The sequence below is a fragment of the Chelonoidis abingdonii genome, chromosome 13 (genome assembly GCF_003597395.2).
Source record: "Chelonoidis abingdonii isolate Lonesome George chromosome 13, CheloAbing_2.0, whole genome shotgun sequence".
Taxonomy (NCBI): Eukaryota; Metazoa; Chordata; order Testudines; family Testudinidae; genus Chelonoidis; species Chelonoidis abingdonii.
This window is the reverse complement of record NC_133781.1, coordinates 32,932,234-32,948,977: the sequence shown is the minus strand read 5'-3', so window position 1 is coordinate 32,948,977 and position 16,744 is coordinate 32,932,234. Positions and strand designations below refer to the sequence as shown.

Genomic DNA, 16,744 nt, shown 5'->3' with positions numbered 1-16,744 from the left:
TGTTTGCTCTATTGTAGGTAATTCCAAATGCAAAGCCTCGTTCACCTCGTTGGATCAGCACCTCCATCCCCGAATCTCAGTGGCAGAGCGAGCTGGCTCAGAATTCCTCTGCCGAGTACCATGTGAACAACCTGGTGAGCCCAGTGCTGTTCCAGGAAGGTCTGAGGCATGTTCCAGACAATGCTGTTGTGGTGGAGATTGCCCCACATGCCCTCTTACAGGTATTGCACTTGGGAAGGTTCAAAGAATCAGGGAATATCTTAGTTTTTCTAGCACTGAGAACACCTTGCCCAGCCATTTCTAGTCTCCCTGATTTCGCATTAAAAATCAACGTGTCCCAACATATTCCACACCACATCCCCACCCACACAGTCAAGTCATCCAAATACTTGCCTTTGCATATTGCTTGGAGGGGAGGACAAAGGCGTGCACAGTCAATTACCTGAACTGGTGAATGAGTAGGAGAAACCAGGAGCTTCTTGGATGATCTAACAATGTGTGTGTGGGGGAAGTAAGCAATAGGGAAGAGAGCCTGAAGTCTTAGTACCTTGCGTTGTAATCTTGTCAGATCTTAAGCTAAACAGCATCAGGCTGGACAGTACTTGAATGGGAGGCTTGTAGTGGTACAGGAAGAAGCATTACTGGAGATTAGAAAGTGTCCCTTTTTTGTGTAAGAGCACTTGATAGCTATTTGGATACCATGGTGATGAGGGCCATATAACTATCTAAATAGAGGAATTCTTCCTGGATCTTGAATTACTTCACCCACCTGTCTCTGAATCTGCTCTATGCTGTGCTCTAATTTACCTTGGGCTTTTTATTTTAGAAAGAGTATTTATTTAAAAACAAAACTACCAAGATAATTCAACACTAATCCTTCTCATTTCATTGCTCACTTTCACAGCTGCATAATTTAAAAAAAAAACCAACCCCCCCCCACATACACAGCTAAAATACACAGTGTAGTGATAGCAATGCAATATCACATCTATGTTACTAAGAATAATATAGTGCTTACGTAGTGTTGCATCTTCCAGATGCTGTACAAATGTTAGCTAACTAATCCTCGCATTGCTTTTGAGAGCAAGGAAAGTAAGTACTTTTTTTTAATGGGAGGATAGGGGTTGGGAACTGAGACACTAAGGAGAAGGCTCACACTTTCAAAAGTGTCCACTAATTTTGAGGACATCAATTTTGGGGTAACTCTCACTTGAAACCTCTCAGCTCTCATTTCCTCCGTACTCACGTCAAAGGTGCTGTGTATTCATAGCTCTGACTTTAGGTGAAGTTAGGGATTTTTCACAAGTTGTGAGCATCCATAGGTGTCAGGTTAGACACCTTTACAAATTGGTGGATTTTTCCTGGAAGTTTTAGCCTAAATATAAAATCAGCAAAGAGTTCTGTGGCACCTTATAGACTAACAGATGTAGCCCAACTGGTTTGTCTGAGGCCATACAACCACTCTATGCCTTGTGGTTCCCATGCTGCATTTCAGCTAACATTGATATTATGAGTTTGCATTGTCTTATGTTCCTATGAAGTTGAGTTTCATTATTCTGAGGTCAGATCTTGTTCACGTTACTCCTTGCAAGTAATGCTGTTGAAATCAAGGAGAGGGTTTTTTTTGTTTTTTTTTCCAGGAGTAAGACAAATGGTGAATTGACAGAGATAAGGACTCTTAAGGACTAGTCAAGTAGAAAGTTGCATCTTGAAAATACAGCCACTTTTGTTAGGAGTGTACAAAAATATCTACTACTTCACCCTGCATAACTCAAAAATGGGCAAAACTCACCTCAGCTTTCTAAAAGTTATTGCCTGAGTGCTCAGCCCAGATGTAGAGGATTTTAAACTAAAATGAAATATTTCAGAAAGTTGAAAGCATTGGGTGACTCATATTCCAAGGTGAGAGAGAATTTAATCTGACCACTTGTTTCACACAGGCTGTAGAACTTCCCAAAAACATCCTATCTTGATTTTGAAAAGTTGTCAGTGATGGAGAAGCCACCATGACCCTTGATAAATTGTCCCAATGGTTAATTAATCTCAGTGTTAAAAATTTACACTTATTTCCAGTTTGGAAGTTCAGTCTAGACAAATTCAGCCACTGGATTGTGTTATACCTGTGTCTGCTCGATTGAACAGTAATATGTTCCTCATATAGGTTTTTGTAGACTAATCAAGTCATCCCTTAACCGTCTTTGTTCAGCTAAGTAGATGGTGCTCCTTGAGTCTAACTATAAGGCATGTTTTCTAATCGTTTAATTATTCTTGTGGCTGTTCTCTGAACCCTCCCCAAGTTAAACATCCTTCTTGAATTGTGGGCACCAGAACTGGACACAGTATTCCAGCAGTAGTCACACCATTCCCAAATACAGAGGTAAAACAACCTCTGTACTCCTACTCAAGATTCATTTATCCATCCAATGATTGCATTAGCTCTTTTGACCCAGTGTTGCACTGGGAAAACCATGTTCAGTTGTTTGTTCACCAAGCTCTTCAATCTGGAGTCACTCCTTCCCCGGATAGAATCCCCCATCTTGTAAGTGTGGTCTGTATTCAGCCATGTAAAACACACATTGTTTGCTTGTGCTTAGCTTACCAAGCAATCACTACCCCAATTTTTGTGTCATCTGCAAACTTTATTGGTGGGTTGTTTTCCCCCTAGGTCATTATAAATGTTAAATAGTGAAGGGCAAAGAACCAATCCCTGCAGGAACCCACTAGAAATACACCCAGTTGATGATGATGATGATGATGATGATTCCCTCGTTACAATTACATTTGAGACATAACAAGCTTTTAATCTACTAAATATATGCCATGGTTAATTTTCTATCTGTCTAGTTTCCTAATCAGAGCCATGTGGTTCCAAGTCAAATGCCTCTACAGAAGTCTACATGTATTGCACAAGCACTATTACGTCTATCAACCAAACTTGTAATTCCTTTTTTTAAAAAAAGGGAATCAAGTTTGTCAGGATCTATTTTCCATAAACCCATGTTAAATGGCATTAATTATATTACCCTCCATTATCTCATTAGTCTCCTTTATCTTGTGCAGGGTCAATGTCAATCTTGCCTTTAATTACCCAGGTCATCGAGTTTACCCTTTTGAAATATTGGCCCAACATTCGCTTTCTTCTGGAACTTCCCCGGTGTTCCAAGATTTATTAAAAACAAACTTTTAACAGTCTAGTGAGAGCCTCAGCCAGCTTTTTTTAAAAACTCTTGGATACAAGTTATCTGGACCTGCTGATTTTAAAATATCTGACTTTAATAGCTGCTGTTTAACATCCTCCTGAGATATTAGTGGAATGGAAAGTGTGTTATGATATGACTACATCAAAAAACCCACAGATTATGGGTTTTTTCCTTCTCCCCTCACTCACCCCAAATATGGAAAAAATGTTTAGTGAATGTTTTGGCCTTTTCTGCATTATTGTTGATAATGCTACCCTTTCCATCTAGTAATAGACCAATATAGTTGTCTGTATTCTTTTTGTTTCTAATATACTTGAAGTCCTCCTTGTTGTCTTTTAACTCTGCTGGCCACAGACTTCTCAGTTTGTCTGCTTTCCTTATCAATTTTCTACAATTCTTAGCTTCTGATTTATATTCATTAATATCAGCTTCCCCTTCCTTACATTTGTTGTTTTTTATTTTTTTGTAGCTGCCTTCACTTGCCCTCTAAACCAAGTCTTTTTTTAAAAAAAAACAAACAAAAAAACAGCACACCCTTCTTCCTCAGTTGTGGAATTGTGGCTTTTTAGGGCTGGCACAGTTAGAGCAACTACACCTGTATTTCCTCTGTGCTCCAGCAAGGTCACCTACTCTGACTTCCAGCTCCCCAACTGTTTCCTCTTTTGGCTGGAGGACTACTACATCTCGCCCTGATCAGAAGGGAGTATGTCCAGGCTGTACAGTTTCCTGCCTTCATTATGTATTTCCCAGCAAAGACACAGTCTGCTTAAACACACATGCTTGCTTTCTCTTCAGGCTGATTAGAGTGATTGCTTCAGATTCAAGTTACCACAGAGTTCTTTCTAAGCAAACCTATTTTAGTCTTGAGGTAAAAAAGTGTTAAAGAGAAGCCATATTAAAAAGACTAAAATGATGTACACATGCTAATAAACTTAGCAGGAATCATCCCACCCTAGAGATTTCTTTGCGGTTACAAATTAATCAAAGCTGCAGCTCAGAACAAGCACTCAGTCTTATGAGGCCTCCAGTAGGCCACATCCTTCCAAGTCTCCTGTAAGGCTTGGGACCCTCCAAGGGTCCTATTTATTTATTTATTTTTTGAATTAGGGAGGCAGCCCTGTGTCAACTTAAAACTCAGGCTCTTATCCAAGTCTTCTCTTTGTTGTGGCACCTTAGAGACCAACATTTATTTGATCATAAGCTTTTGTGGGCTACACCCCACTTCTTCGGCATGGAGTGGAACATATATTGAGGAGATACATACATATACACACATACAGAGAGCATGAAAAGGTGGGAGTTGTCTTACCAACTCTGAGAGGCCAATTAAGTAAGGGAAAAAAACGTAAGTGATAATCAAGATGTGTGAGAATACTTACAAGGGGAGATAGATTCAATGTTTGTAATGGCTCAGCCATTCCCAGTCCCTATTTAAACCTAAGCTGATTGTATCTAGTTTGCATATCAATTCCAGCTCAGCAGTTTCTCGTTGGAGTCTGGTTTTTGAAGCTTTTCTGTTGCAAAATTGCCACCTGCAGGTCTGTCACATTGGTACTGGCATATCTACCAATGTGATATGCCATCATGTGCCAGCAATGCCCCCTGCCATGTACTTTGGCCAAACCGGACAGTCTCTACGCAAAAGAATTAATGGACACAAGTCTGACATCAGGAATCATAACACTCAAACCAGTAGGAAAACACTTTAACCTGTCTGGTCATTCAATGACAGACCTGTGGGTGGCAATTTTGCAACAGAAAAGCTTCAAAAACCAGACTCCAACGAGAAACTGCTGAGCTGGAATTGATATGCAAACTAGATACAATCAGCTTAGGTTTAAATAGGGACTGGGAGTGGCTAAGCCATTACAAACACTGCATCTATCTCCCCTTGTAAGTATTCTTAATCTCTGTGGTGCCACAAGTACTCCTATTCTTTTTGCGGATACAGACTAACACGCCCGCTACTCTGAAACTTCTTTGTTGGTCTCTGGAGAATCTAGTTTGAACTAGTATGTGTATATTTCCCCAGGAAGGTGGCAAAGGCTAAGAGGAAGTTCATTAGCATCCCACTTCCTACCATAGAAGTACTTACAGTGCCACAACACATGCATGGTTGCATTTTTAATTCAGTATATCCTAAAGGTATTAACCCTAATGCAGTAAAGTTCATTTTAATTCAGTAACATTTGTTCAGGATATTGCAGGACATTGACATTGTCACTGTCATATAGGCATTAACAAGATAGCTAATGTAGGATGGTGGGTCCTGCGCTTTTCTTGGTGTGGGGCTAAGATGCCACCCCTTGCCCCTGCTCTTGGGGCCCCACTAGTGGCCCAGGAAGGTGATAAAGGAGGGAAGCAGAGGGAGGGATCTGAGTTTGCTCCTTATTCTGAGGCCCTTACCCTCTTTCCCCCTTGGGTGGGGTACCTTCGGTCCTTGAATACTGGGGGAGGGAGTCTCCTTTGCTCTAGTTTTCTGAACTTCCAAGCTCCAGTCTTATCTCCTCCTCCTCCCCTGACTGCCTGAAGCAGGGGGTTTTATTAGGTTGCTAACAGGGCCTTAAATGACTACAGGTGCTCCAATTAACCTGTAGCAACCCTCCCTAGTCTACAGGTAACCACTCCTTAATTAGCCTAGGGTTTATATAATTCCCCCAACCACTCTCCCACTGCTCCCTGGCCCTCCTATGTCACAGCATCTAATAAAGTATTCTTAAACAACTCACAATATTACCTTTTTCTGATTAAAGTCTTCACAGCTGATTTGGCGTATAATTGTTTTCAGATGTGACAATGGATGCCTCAACTTGATCTTAACTATAACTTGCTTCCAGGTTCATAGGCCTCTGCAGACAGACCTAGGAGGCGGCTGTCTAGCCACATAGGTACAGAGCTGGCAGTTAGGGTGGCACACGTGCCGTGAAGGCCAGTGTTCAATACAAAGGGGATAAATCTGCCCACTTCAATTCTTCTTTATCCTAGATGTTCTTCTCTCAGGCTGTGGTAATGCATGACACAGGGAGACTTTCTATCTAAAAAATCTCTTCAGGTGTGAGTTGAGGTTGCTGAGCTTCCCTCTGTGCTAAAGTTCCAACTCAAGCATTTGTTCTCTTGTCCATAATGCCCCCACCCTCCCTCCAGAAGCTGAGGACAGAAGCTCTCAGAGGAAGGCACCTTTCGTAGTTCCAGTGGTTCTTGGAAGTCCCACGAAACAGAAAAGAAAAAGGGTCGGTCTGTCTTCTTTTTTTGAGTCTCTTCCTCTGAGGTTCTCTTTGGAACTGTTGTCCTGGGATCCCAAGGGCTGCTCGCCCCTGGATTACCAGGTGCTGGTTCGAGTCTCTCTAGACTCTCTTCATCCCTTATATGCAATGGAAGAATGAATATTTGCTCCAGAACATGGTTCCTGCAGCATAGTCTGGTGCTATGGTCATCTTGATTCTGAGAAACAGGAACTAGCCCACTATGTTATGGCTTAGAACCCTAATTCAGAAATAGCAATGTCTCGGGATATTCAGAGGTTCCTTTGGAAAGTTTCAGGTTCAGTACTTAATATTTTGGGACTTTTGACCTATGGTCTTCTGCTTCCTGTTCAAGTTGTGAGAGCAAAAAAAAGAGGGCCTCTTCCTCTATAGACAGAAGCCCTTGCATGGATTCTTAAAAATCTCCAATGATGGAGATTCCACAACCTCCCTAGGCAATTTTATTCCAGTGCTTAACCACTCTGACAGGAAGTTTTTCCTAATGTCCAACCTAAACCACCCTTGCTGCAATTTAAGCCCATTGCTTCTTGTCCTATCCTCAGAGGTTAAGAAGAGCAATTTTTCTCCTCCTTCCTTGTAACAACCTTTTATGGACTTGAAAACTTATCATGTCCCCTCTCAGTCTTCTCTTCTCCCCACTAAACAAACCGAGTTTTTTCAATCTTCCCTCATAGGCCATGTTTTCTAGACCCTTAATCATTTTTGTTGCTCTTCTCTGGTCTCTCTCCATTTGTCCACATCTTCCCTGAAATGTGGCGCCCAGAACTGGACACACTACTCCAGTTGAGGCCTAATCAGCGTGGAGTAAAAGGGAAGAATTACTTCTTGTGTCTTGCTTACAGTACTCCTGCTAATACATCCCGGAATGATTGTTGACTCATATTTAGCTTCTGATCCACTATCTTCCAGGGCTGATGCTAGTCTCAGTAGGGTAGTCCTGCAATCTAGAGACCCTGAGCTCTGCCTCTTGAGGTGGATACTGCTTGTGAGTAACTTAAGTGGCATACATGACTGCATCAAATTTCAAAGAAGCACAGTTACAATAAGTAACCATTTCTTCCTGTGGCTTTTACTGCACATGGAAAGTCTAAAGATAGGAAGGTGTCTGTGACCATTGGAGAATTAAGGATCCAATGACTGGTTATGCTGGGAAGAAAGATGTATTCCTCAGTGGCCTTAATTTTGAGAGCTGCAACCTATAAGGAAATTGTGGCCAGATGTATCTTTAGCTATGCTCAAAAGCTCTCCATTTTGGAATTCCTCTCCTGAGATAGTGTTGAGAGCAGTGATATTTTTTTTTCTTTTTTTTTTCTTTTGGCCCTATTGAATTGGGAGCCATAGAAGTGGTGCTAGAGCCTTACCAGGAGAAAAGGTAGTTATTTCTAAAAGTAATAGTGTTTTTTGTCTTATTTTGGGCCTCCACAAATAGGAGATTCCTAAGGGAAATGAAATTCTGGACAGCTTCTCTAGGGAGAAGAATCTCTATTCTCAATCCTCCGGCCTGGTTCACAGCCTTTGATCTTTTGAAATGCCCACTTCCCACACTTCATTAAAGCAAAAGCACAAAGTGACTCAGGTTCCTGGTGAGGAATTACTGCTACTGGTACAAAGGTACTGCCTCTCAGTGGAGCAGCAGTGTATTCACTGAGTGCAGCACAGTAGTTTAAAGTTCATCTGTGACAGCAGAAGCATGCATGTCTATCCATACCTGGGCTTGCCCCGCTCTGGCACAGCCAGGCGGCTCTGCACTCTGCCCCATCCCCAGGCACCACCCCTGCAGCTCCCATTGGAGCGTCAGAGGGGGCCACTAGAGGGTGTAGGAGCTGGACTGGAGTGGGGCCATGCTGCGGCTTCCAAGAGTTACGTGGAGCTACCCCCAACCCTGCTCTCCTGCCGGAGCAGGGCAAGCCCGAGACCCTGCTCCCCAGTGGGAGCTCAAGGGCCAGCTTAAAACACCCTGTGAGCTGGATCCAGCCCACAGGCCATAGTCTGTCCACCTATTATAACTCTTTGTAATTAAAGATATAATATCACTAAAAGTTAGGTGGTAATTGTAAAGCTGACATGGGAAAGGAAAAACAAGGGTAGTAGCATGGTATACAATATCATCTTACTTACATCTAATGGAATTAAAAATTAATACAGATGTTCAGAAGGCTTGGTAAGAGTTTTTAAAGATGCAGCCACTGGGAAAGAGAGGCTTAAACTCAACAATGTTAATGCAACATTAAGCTTCTACAGTTGAACCCAGTGAGACAATACAAAAGCTACCATATAGCACCATCAACACTAACTCAGTTGCACTGACTACCCTTTCTCCTCTTCTTTTTTTTTCCCTGGGTCAGTGTGCAGCTTTACATTACTGTTTTTCTGTAAAATGTATCTCATTAAAATATGCAGGTTGTGCCATGGGTGGTAGAACAGTTTTTTTTTTTTATAGTGGGGGTGCTGAAAGCAGAAACTATGCATTTGGTGGTTGTTGTTACTGCTTCAAGCCGGGGTGCTGCTGCACCTGCAGCATGCCTGAGTTGCCCAACGTGACCAAGCAAATGTGGTTGTTTCACTTGTTTGTTACCACCTTCTCTTTTGCATTTCGTGGCTTTCATTGTGTGTTTCTGTGGGATTTTAGTATGTTGGGGTGTGGGGATTGGTTGGTGGTTTTTTAGGGCTATTGGGTAGAGTTTTCTCCTTATTATGCTTTTGACCCTGCTCAAGGGAATGTGTCCTTCTCCTTTTCTCTCTCCTTCCCCATGCCAAACAAATGTACTTGAACTTCAAACAAAAGACTTAATGTCATAGCCAGAGAAGAAGTCTAAGGTCCAGAGAGAGAGAGAGAGCTGTAGGGCAGGGGGACTGCTACAACCAGGAAATGAATGAATTCCTCTGACAATGATCTTGCTTTATCAGGCTGTCCTGAGGAGAAGTTTGAAACCAACCTGCACCATACTACCTTTGATGAAGAGAGAGCACAAAAACAATCTGGAGTTCTTCCTGACACATGTTGGAAAGATCTACCTAACTGGGTAAGGAGCTGTTGAGAGCAGAGTGTATGTGTGTCCTTTCCTTTGGTATGTACTTTTTGAGAGGGATTGAGACAGCCCCTTAGCTACCCTGTAGAATGATTTAGGGAATATGTGTCTACTACAGTCATGATGTCGCTATGAAGACCTAAGACTATTGCAAAGAAAATGGTATTGCTGGAGTTGGGGTAGATGCATTTTTTAAGAGGAGTAGAATTCTGAGGACTCTTGAAACTAGATGTTAGACTACCTCCTGGATACAAGCATTGTGTCTCAGGGACTGCTCGTGCTATAATTGCAAATCTGACTGTTGCTGGTGTACTCTGGTGCTAGGTTTGCTGTTGGCCTTCTATAGGAATCCCACAGACTGTTACAACTTATCACCACTGTCAGGGCTACAATCACTAAATTTTCTTGACCTTTTGTCTTTCCAGAATAAATGTTCTCTCAAATAATCTGTTCCCACTTGTTGAATATCCTGCCCCAGTGGGAACCCCATTAATATCTCCTTACATCTTGTGGGACCACAGCCAGACTTGGGACGTCCCAAAAGCTGAAGACTTTCCCACCGGCTCTGGGGGATCTTCATCAGCATCAATCTATAATATTGGTGCGTACCTGTCTTCCTCACTTCTACGTTAGTTTCCCTTGTTCACAAAATGGGAATATAAAGTCCTCTAAACAGCATCACCAAAACCTTATATGAAGAGGGTGTGCTAACTTTATATGGCTGGAACTGCTCTTGAGGTTAGAAATGAAGTGATCTGAACAAATCTGGGAGGTTGGCCTGGTTCAGACCAATAGCAGCTTTAAGACCTCTATGTGCCAGGAGGGTTGTGATGAAATTCCTACCTTCCAGGAAGTGAAGACTTCAGAGTGAGTTCTAAAGGAATTTTTGTTCTTTCTTATTTAACTGGCAGATATGAGTTCTGAATCCTCCGATAATTACTTGGTTGGTCACTGCATTGATGGCAGAGTCTTGTATCCGGCAACTGGGTACCTGGTGCTAGCCTGGCGAACTCTGGCACGGTCTCTGGGGATTGCCATGGAACAAATGCCTGTTGTTTTTGATGAAGTTACAATCCATCAGGCAACAATCCTCTCCAAGAAAGGTGAGGGAGAGATTGCATCAGGGATCTCAAGCCTGAATAGTAAAGATTGGGAAATATGGGCAGAAGGGAAGAGTGCATGGCAGTGGGCAGGGAGAAGGAAACAAATACATTACACTCCACCTTACCCTGTTTATACATCCTGAAGTGGGATATCATGTTGTCTCTGTTCCATGTTGTGCATAGTGGGGCAGAAGGTAGTGTTAAAAACAGGAGTTTCTGGGGAATTTGGGACAATTAGTGGAGGGAGTGCATGAGGAAATACATGAGATGGAAGGGTCTCCCTAACACACACTTCAGCAATCTCTGGGTTCGTTTGCAGGTTCAACACAGCTGGAGGTGAGACTTCTGCCTGCATCCCACTGTTTTGAAGTGTCTGGGAATGGAAACCTGGCTGTAAGTGGTAAGTGGATAATTCTGGCTGTCCTGGCCTACTGTGAAGAATCCCATGCTGTATATGTCTGAACACTGACTGCTCTTGTTCTCTATACTATGTCAGGGAAAATTTGCCTTTTGGAAGAAACTGCTCTAAATAATTTCCGTAACCAGGAAGTTGACTTGGAGACCCCACCAAACATGAGGCCCAAATTCAGTCTGTCCAAGGCAGATATTTACAAAGAGCTGCGTCTGCGTGGTTATGATTATGGGCCAACGTTCCAGGGACTTTTAGAATCGAACAATGAAGGTGTGTCTTTCCTATAGAAAGATAATCAAGGAAGTTCTGTGACTAATGATGTGAATGAATGTGATCTGTTTATTTAAAGGACTGTATTTAAAGTGTCATGGAGTGGGCGTGCCTAAGTGTATGACAGGATAAGAATATTGTAACTGTATTGATGGAGCAGTGAGGAGGCTGGTCTCTGCTGGGCAGAGCAGGCAGGCATGCATTCCCAGGTATAGTTGTGTGGAGCAGAGCCTGTGCAGTTGATAAAATGAGAAAAAATAAGATCTCTGTTCATCTGTCTTTTGAAGCAGATATTCTCCTATGTCTGCTGGGTGAAAGAGTATTGATGGGGCTGTTTCTCTTCCGCAGGTAACAGAGGAAAAGTCCTGTGGAATGGGAACTGGGTAACTTTCCTTGACACCTTGCTGCAGATGATCATCTTGGGTGAGACAGGTCACAGCCTCCGCTTACCCACTAGAATACGCTCTGTGTGCATTGATCCGTCACTACACCAAGAGCGAGTGCACAAATACAAGGATGATACTGAAGGTAATGAATCCTCTGCCACAATTGGAATTTTCCCAGCTTCTTTATGGCTCTCCAGGTGATCTGAAGCAGCTTCACCTGCCCAAAATAGTAAGAGAGACTTGTAAGACTTATGAGTCTCCAAGTCGCTCTGCTACTCCTTCTACTTTGTACTTTGACACAGGACCTACTCTCTCTGACCATATTAAGCACAGCAATGCCTCTTCATGTGGCACTTTCAACATTTATCTGCATATTCTCTTCTTGCCTTGCAGCTTTTGATGTTGTTGTTGACCGTTGCCTCGATAACATCATGGCAGGGGGTGTTCTGCTGTCTGGGCTCCATGCTGCTGTGGCACCTCGGCGACAGCAGGAACAGATACCTCCAACTCTGGAAAAATTTTGCTTTGTGCCCTATGTTGAGAGTGATTGTTTGTCTTCAGAGGCCCATCTTTGTGCCCATTTGGAACATTGCAAAGGTAAAGGGATTTCAGTACTACTATAACATGATGGTGAGCAGGCGTCAAGGGCTCTTTGTGAAGTGAGAGTATGTACCTGCTCAGCCTCTTGGAATCTTTGCCTGGAGAACAGCAAGGATCTGTCCCTGCTTCTACTGAGGGAAACAAGTCCAGATTACTCTAGCCTTGACATGCACACTGTGGCTGTGATTCAGTCCACTGGTAAAAGCCAGCTGTGACCCATTGCAGCAGAAAGTTTTCCCAAAGCAGAGTCACAGTGGAACTGCTGCTGGGGGACCAGCTGACTCACCAACCCAGCCTTTTGGGCACCAAAGGGATGGGCTGATTCAGCATTTCTCCAAGATATGCTCAACAGGCAGGGCTCCTATGGAGTCCCAGCTGGAATTTTATGAGACTCCCAGAGTGGGGTGGAGGTGGGGATATACTTCCCCTTCTCCAGGGTTGAATGTGTCATTTGCTGCAGTTGTCCTTGAAGATGCACGAGGATGTATATTACCCTCAACACCTCTGGGAGGAGTCTAGCCCAATCGCTTTTCAAATATTGGCAGGAGACATATTACAACCCATCTTAATGCAAATTTCCTTCTTGTGCCTGCGAAGAGGGTTAGGTGCATTTATTCATATGTTCTCACCTAAACCACAAACATACTCTTCTGAGCATAACCAAGGAGGGTAGAGCTCCAGGAGGTATTGAGCACGTGTTGGAACTGTTTCTACCTTTTTGTTCCTGGAGAAATCTATTGAGGATACTCATAGCATAGTAGACTATTAAGGGGTGGGATGGAGACCCAGAGAGGACAATCCCACCTATTCTTCTGGAATATTTCTACAACAGGCAAAAACCTTGTTCTTCAGGAATATTTCTGAGCCCCAGGGAAGGTGTTCCTGGCACAGATGATCTAGCAGCATCCAGAGACTGATCTTTTATCTTCCGGGCAAGAAAACTGATCTGATATTAAATTCGTTGGTGGAATTTTTAACAAGAGTATCTGGGAGTTCCTAGAAGTTCTTGCCAGGACTTCCCTGATTTGGATCCTTCTCATCTCTCCCTTTTTTTCCCCCCCCTTCCTCTTACTCTAACTTAGGCTCTCTCTCTGTAACCTTGAGTGCCCCCCCCCCCAAAAGAATCTCCCAAAACAAAGGAATTTAAGTAAATCAAACAAATCATATATAAAATAAACAAACATGTGGCACAAACATGCCACATATCTGTCATGAGCTCTACCCCTCTGTCTTAACCCCAGTCACTAAGGGGTCACATCTGTTTGTTTTTTGGTCTCTTGGACTGTCTTACTATGTTTCTGTATGGAGCCTACCCCAATGAGCTCTATCCTGATTGGCTGCTATCACAATACAAATCAGCGATGATAATGAGCTCCTATTTGGAAATAGTTTCTGTAACTGGGTTGTATGGATTACATACTTGGGCTACACAGTAACCAAAACCATGGCTAACATTTGTGGGAAGCCATGAGTGATGCTGTTCTCCAGCAGTTCTGCTTGCTGTTGCTTATTTGGAGAAGGAATCCTCTGCAGGATTGGAAGAAGAGGAAGAGCTGTGTAAGAAACTGATTTTTCTCCTCCTCCCCTGCTCTAGGTCTGATTTGCAAATTACAGGAGAAAGTAGCATTCCATGGAGTCAAACTGGCCATCCCAGGGCTAGAGACAGTGGGGGCCTTTGGAGAGACTGTGTCCATGCAGAAGGGCCTCCTCCACATCCTTGCTGAAATCTGCCACCTGGAACTGAATGGAAACCTGTATTCAGAGCTAGAACAGATTGTTACTCGAGAGAAGATGCATCTCCAGGATGATCCCCTACTCAATGCCTTGCTAGATTCTCCTGAGCTGAAGGCTTGTGTGGATATAGCACTGGAGAACATTACTAGTCACAGGATGAAGATAGTGGAGGTTAGTTGAGACCCCAGGATGAGAAACTATAGGCTGAATCTCTAAGAGGCTTTGAAATCTCAACAGTTTTTCTTCTCTTGTCATAATGTGCTAACGATGTCCAGGATTTTCATCTTATTCCCTCTGTTTCTTTCTTTCCTTGCAGGCTCTGGCAGGAGATGGACGTCTGTTCTCTCGTGTTACTGGTCTCCTAAATACTCAGCCCATGCTACAACTGGACTACACTGCCACTGACCAAGCCCCAGAGATCCTTTCAGTTAATGAAAGCCAGCTGCAGGAAACTGGTGTTTCCATTGCCCAGTGGGATCCTATCAGCCCTCCTCCTGGACACCTGACCAGTGCTGACTTGCTGGTGTGCAACTGCTCAGTGAGCATTTTTGGGAACACAGCAGAGATTCTCTCCAACTTGGCAGCCACAGTGAAAGAAGGAGGGTTTATTTTACTGCACACCCTTCTCAAAGGAGAAACTCTTGGAGAAATCATCAGTTTCCTTACAACTCCAGATCTTCAGCAGAGAGGCCTCTTGGCTCAGGTAAGCAATTGGCTTTCCAGACTCCTTTTGATGTTTGCTCTACAGTTAGCCCTAGATTCCACTTGCTTGGACACAGAATCTCAGGCAGTTCATTTCATTGAATCGCTGCTCTATCCTATCTTGTCCCTTCTCACAAATGTATAGAAATATTCCTAGTCATAGAGACTAGTTCTGAATCCATCTGTGTTGCAAAAGTAGAGATGTCAATTCAGGTGAGTTTAGGTCAAAATTCCTTTCATAATGTATTTCAAGTGACCCATTTTAGTTCATATGGATCTCCATATAAAAACATAATCTGCAAATTAGTTGCTCTAGTCTGTTTGCTGTATTATCATGGGGGCTCTGAGTTAAAGGTACATTTTGTTCTATTTTCTTCCTGCTCTGGAATGCTGAAGGCAATGCGTTCTGCATCTGGGAATATGAGAATGTGTCTCAATGCTTTGCAGACTCCACTGTCTAACCTCAGGATGTGTCTGATGGGTTCCAGAAAGAGCCATGGACAAGAACAGTATCCTTGTAGCACAGCCAGGCCTTAATGAATTACAGTAGCTGTTTACATGGGGTGTCTGTGTGTGTGTGTCTCTCTCTCCCTGTGAGGTTCCAAAATGCTTCATAAATACAGGAAGATCCGTTATCCAGTCCAGATGCTTAAATGGAACATAACAGCTACTCAGTAGTGCTACACAAAACTTCTTTTTAGGACAGGAAATGAAAAAGAATACTATAACCCATTGAAACAACAAATGGAAATAAGGGAGTTAAATATAATCCCTGGAGTTGAAATGTAGCTGAGACACTGATTCTTAACAGCCCAACTCTCTTGCAAAAAGTCCTCTGAGATGATTAATGAGCATGAGCTTTCATTTTGCATTTTACCCACGGGTGAGGGAATGGTGCAAGCTCAGAACCTTCTTTACTGAAAGATCAGACTTTTTTTTTTTTTTGCACAGCAATGTTTTTGTCAACCAGCAATATAAAATGTGAATCTGAGTTTATAACCCAATTCTCCTACAATTACTGGAGGTCTGTCTTGATAGTAACAAATTCACTGAGTAAGATCCTTCCCTCATGTATACCGTCAATCCTACTGAAATTAACAGTGCACCATTGGATGTAAAGTGCATGGAGAATTTGACCTGTTGTGATCACTAGAGTTCAGTAATTTTTTTCTAAACATGTAATAAAAGGGAGGTATTTATGAATCAAAGTTACTCAATTGTCCTTGTGCCTTTATTAGTCACTTTTTTTCCCATTGATTTATAACCTTCCTTTAGGTCTTTTTTATCCTGTCAGAATCCTAGGGTGGCAAAAGTGAAGTGCCATAGCTGAGTGACATCTGGCACCTGATACCTTTGAAAGAAAATGTGGCTTTCCCAAGTGACACTCTCTTGCATGAATTAAAGTATTCTTGAAACTTTTTGAATTTTTTCTGTTTCCAGTCCCTTTCATGCTCGCATTAGACTGTACTGTAGAACTATATGTGCCTCTGGACCTGTCAGGTATACAGCTGAAGAGCATTTAATTTTCCTCCTCTTTTGGTGCAGTGTCACTTGCTTCTAGAAAATGTTGCAGCCACTTCCTCCTGTTCTTTGCCAGCTGCCCTTCCAGATAGAGGGATTCAGGTTGCTGTGTCCGCTCTACTTTTGTTGTTGCTGTTGTTAACTTACTTATGACAACCAGAAGTGCTGAAAAGAGAACTCTGTATTTCTTGGTCCCAGTCCCCTGACCTAGGTCAGTAACCCCTAAATCCAGTCGTCATTGTTTATAAGCAGCATTACTCTTGCTAGGAAGAGAGCCACCACTGTCCTCATTATTCTCAAGGAGGGATCTCTAACCTCTACAACTTAAGTATTTTGGAACGTATAAGGACCTCTTGATTTTATAGTCTGAGATGTGACCTAACATTTAATTCTATTAGTTTGCTAAGTTGGGCGTGCCCAAAGTATGTGTAGCAGGTCTAAGACAGTTGCAATATCATCTTTATGTTCTGTGTTTCACAGCACCTAGCACAACGAGGTACTAGTCCATGATTAGGGTTCTTTGG

The 16,744-nt window shown here is 42.8% G+C and overlaps 1 protein-coding gene across 1 annotated transcript in view; it reads left to right on the top strand.

Moving 5' to 3' along the window:
• The window catches only part of FASN (fatty acid synthase), a 79,445-nt gene that overhangs the window by 27,112 nt on the left and 35,589 nt on the right, over window positions 1-16,744 (top strand). The window contains exons 14-23 of the mRNA XM_032764509.2: window positions 18-221; window positions 9,371-9,486; window positions 9,918-10,093; window positions 10,404-10,595; window positions 10,915-10,995; window positions 11,092-11,277; window positions 11,626-11,805; window positions 12,057-12,260; window positions 13,858-14,168; window positions 14,314-14,700. Of these exons, the coding sequence (XP_032620400.1) occupies window positions 18-221; window positions 9,371-9,486; window positions 9,918-10,093; window positions 10,404-10,595; window positions 10,915-10,995; window positions 11,092-11,277; window positions 11,626-11,805; window positions 12,057-12,260; window positions 13,858-14,168; window positions 14,314-14,700 (2,037 nt within the window). The remainder of the gene's footprint in view (window positions 1-17; window positions 222-9,370; window positions 9,487-9,917; window positions 10,094-10,403; window positions 10,596-10,914; window positions 10,996-11,091; window positions 11,278-11,625; window positions 11,806-12,056; window positions 12,261-13,857; window positions 14,169-14,313; window positions 14,701-16,744) is intronic.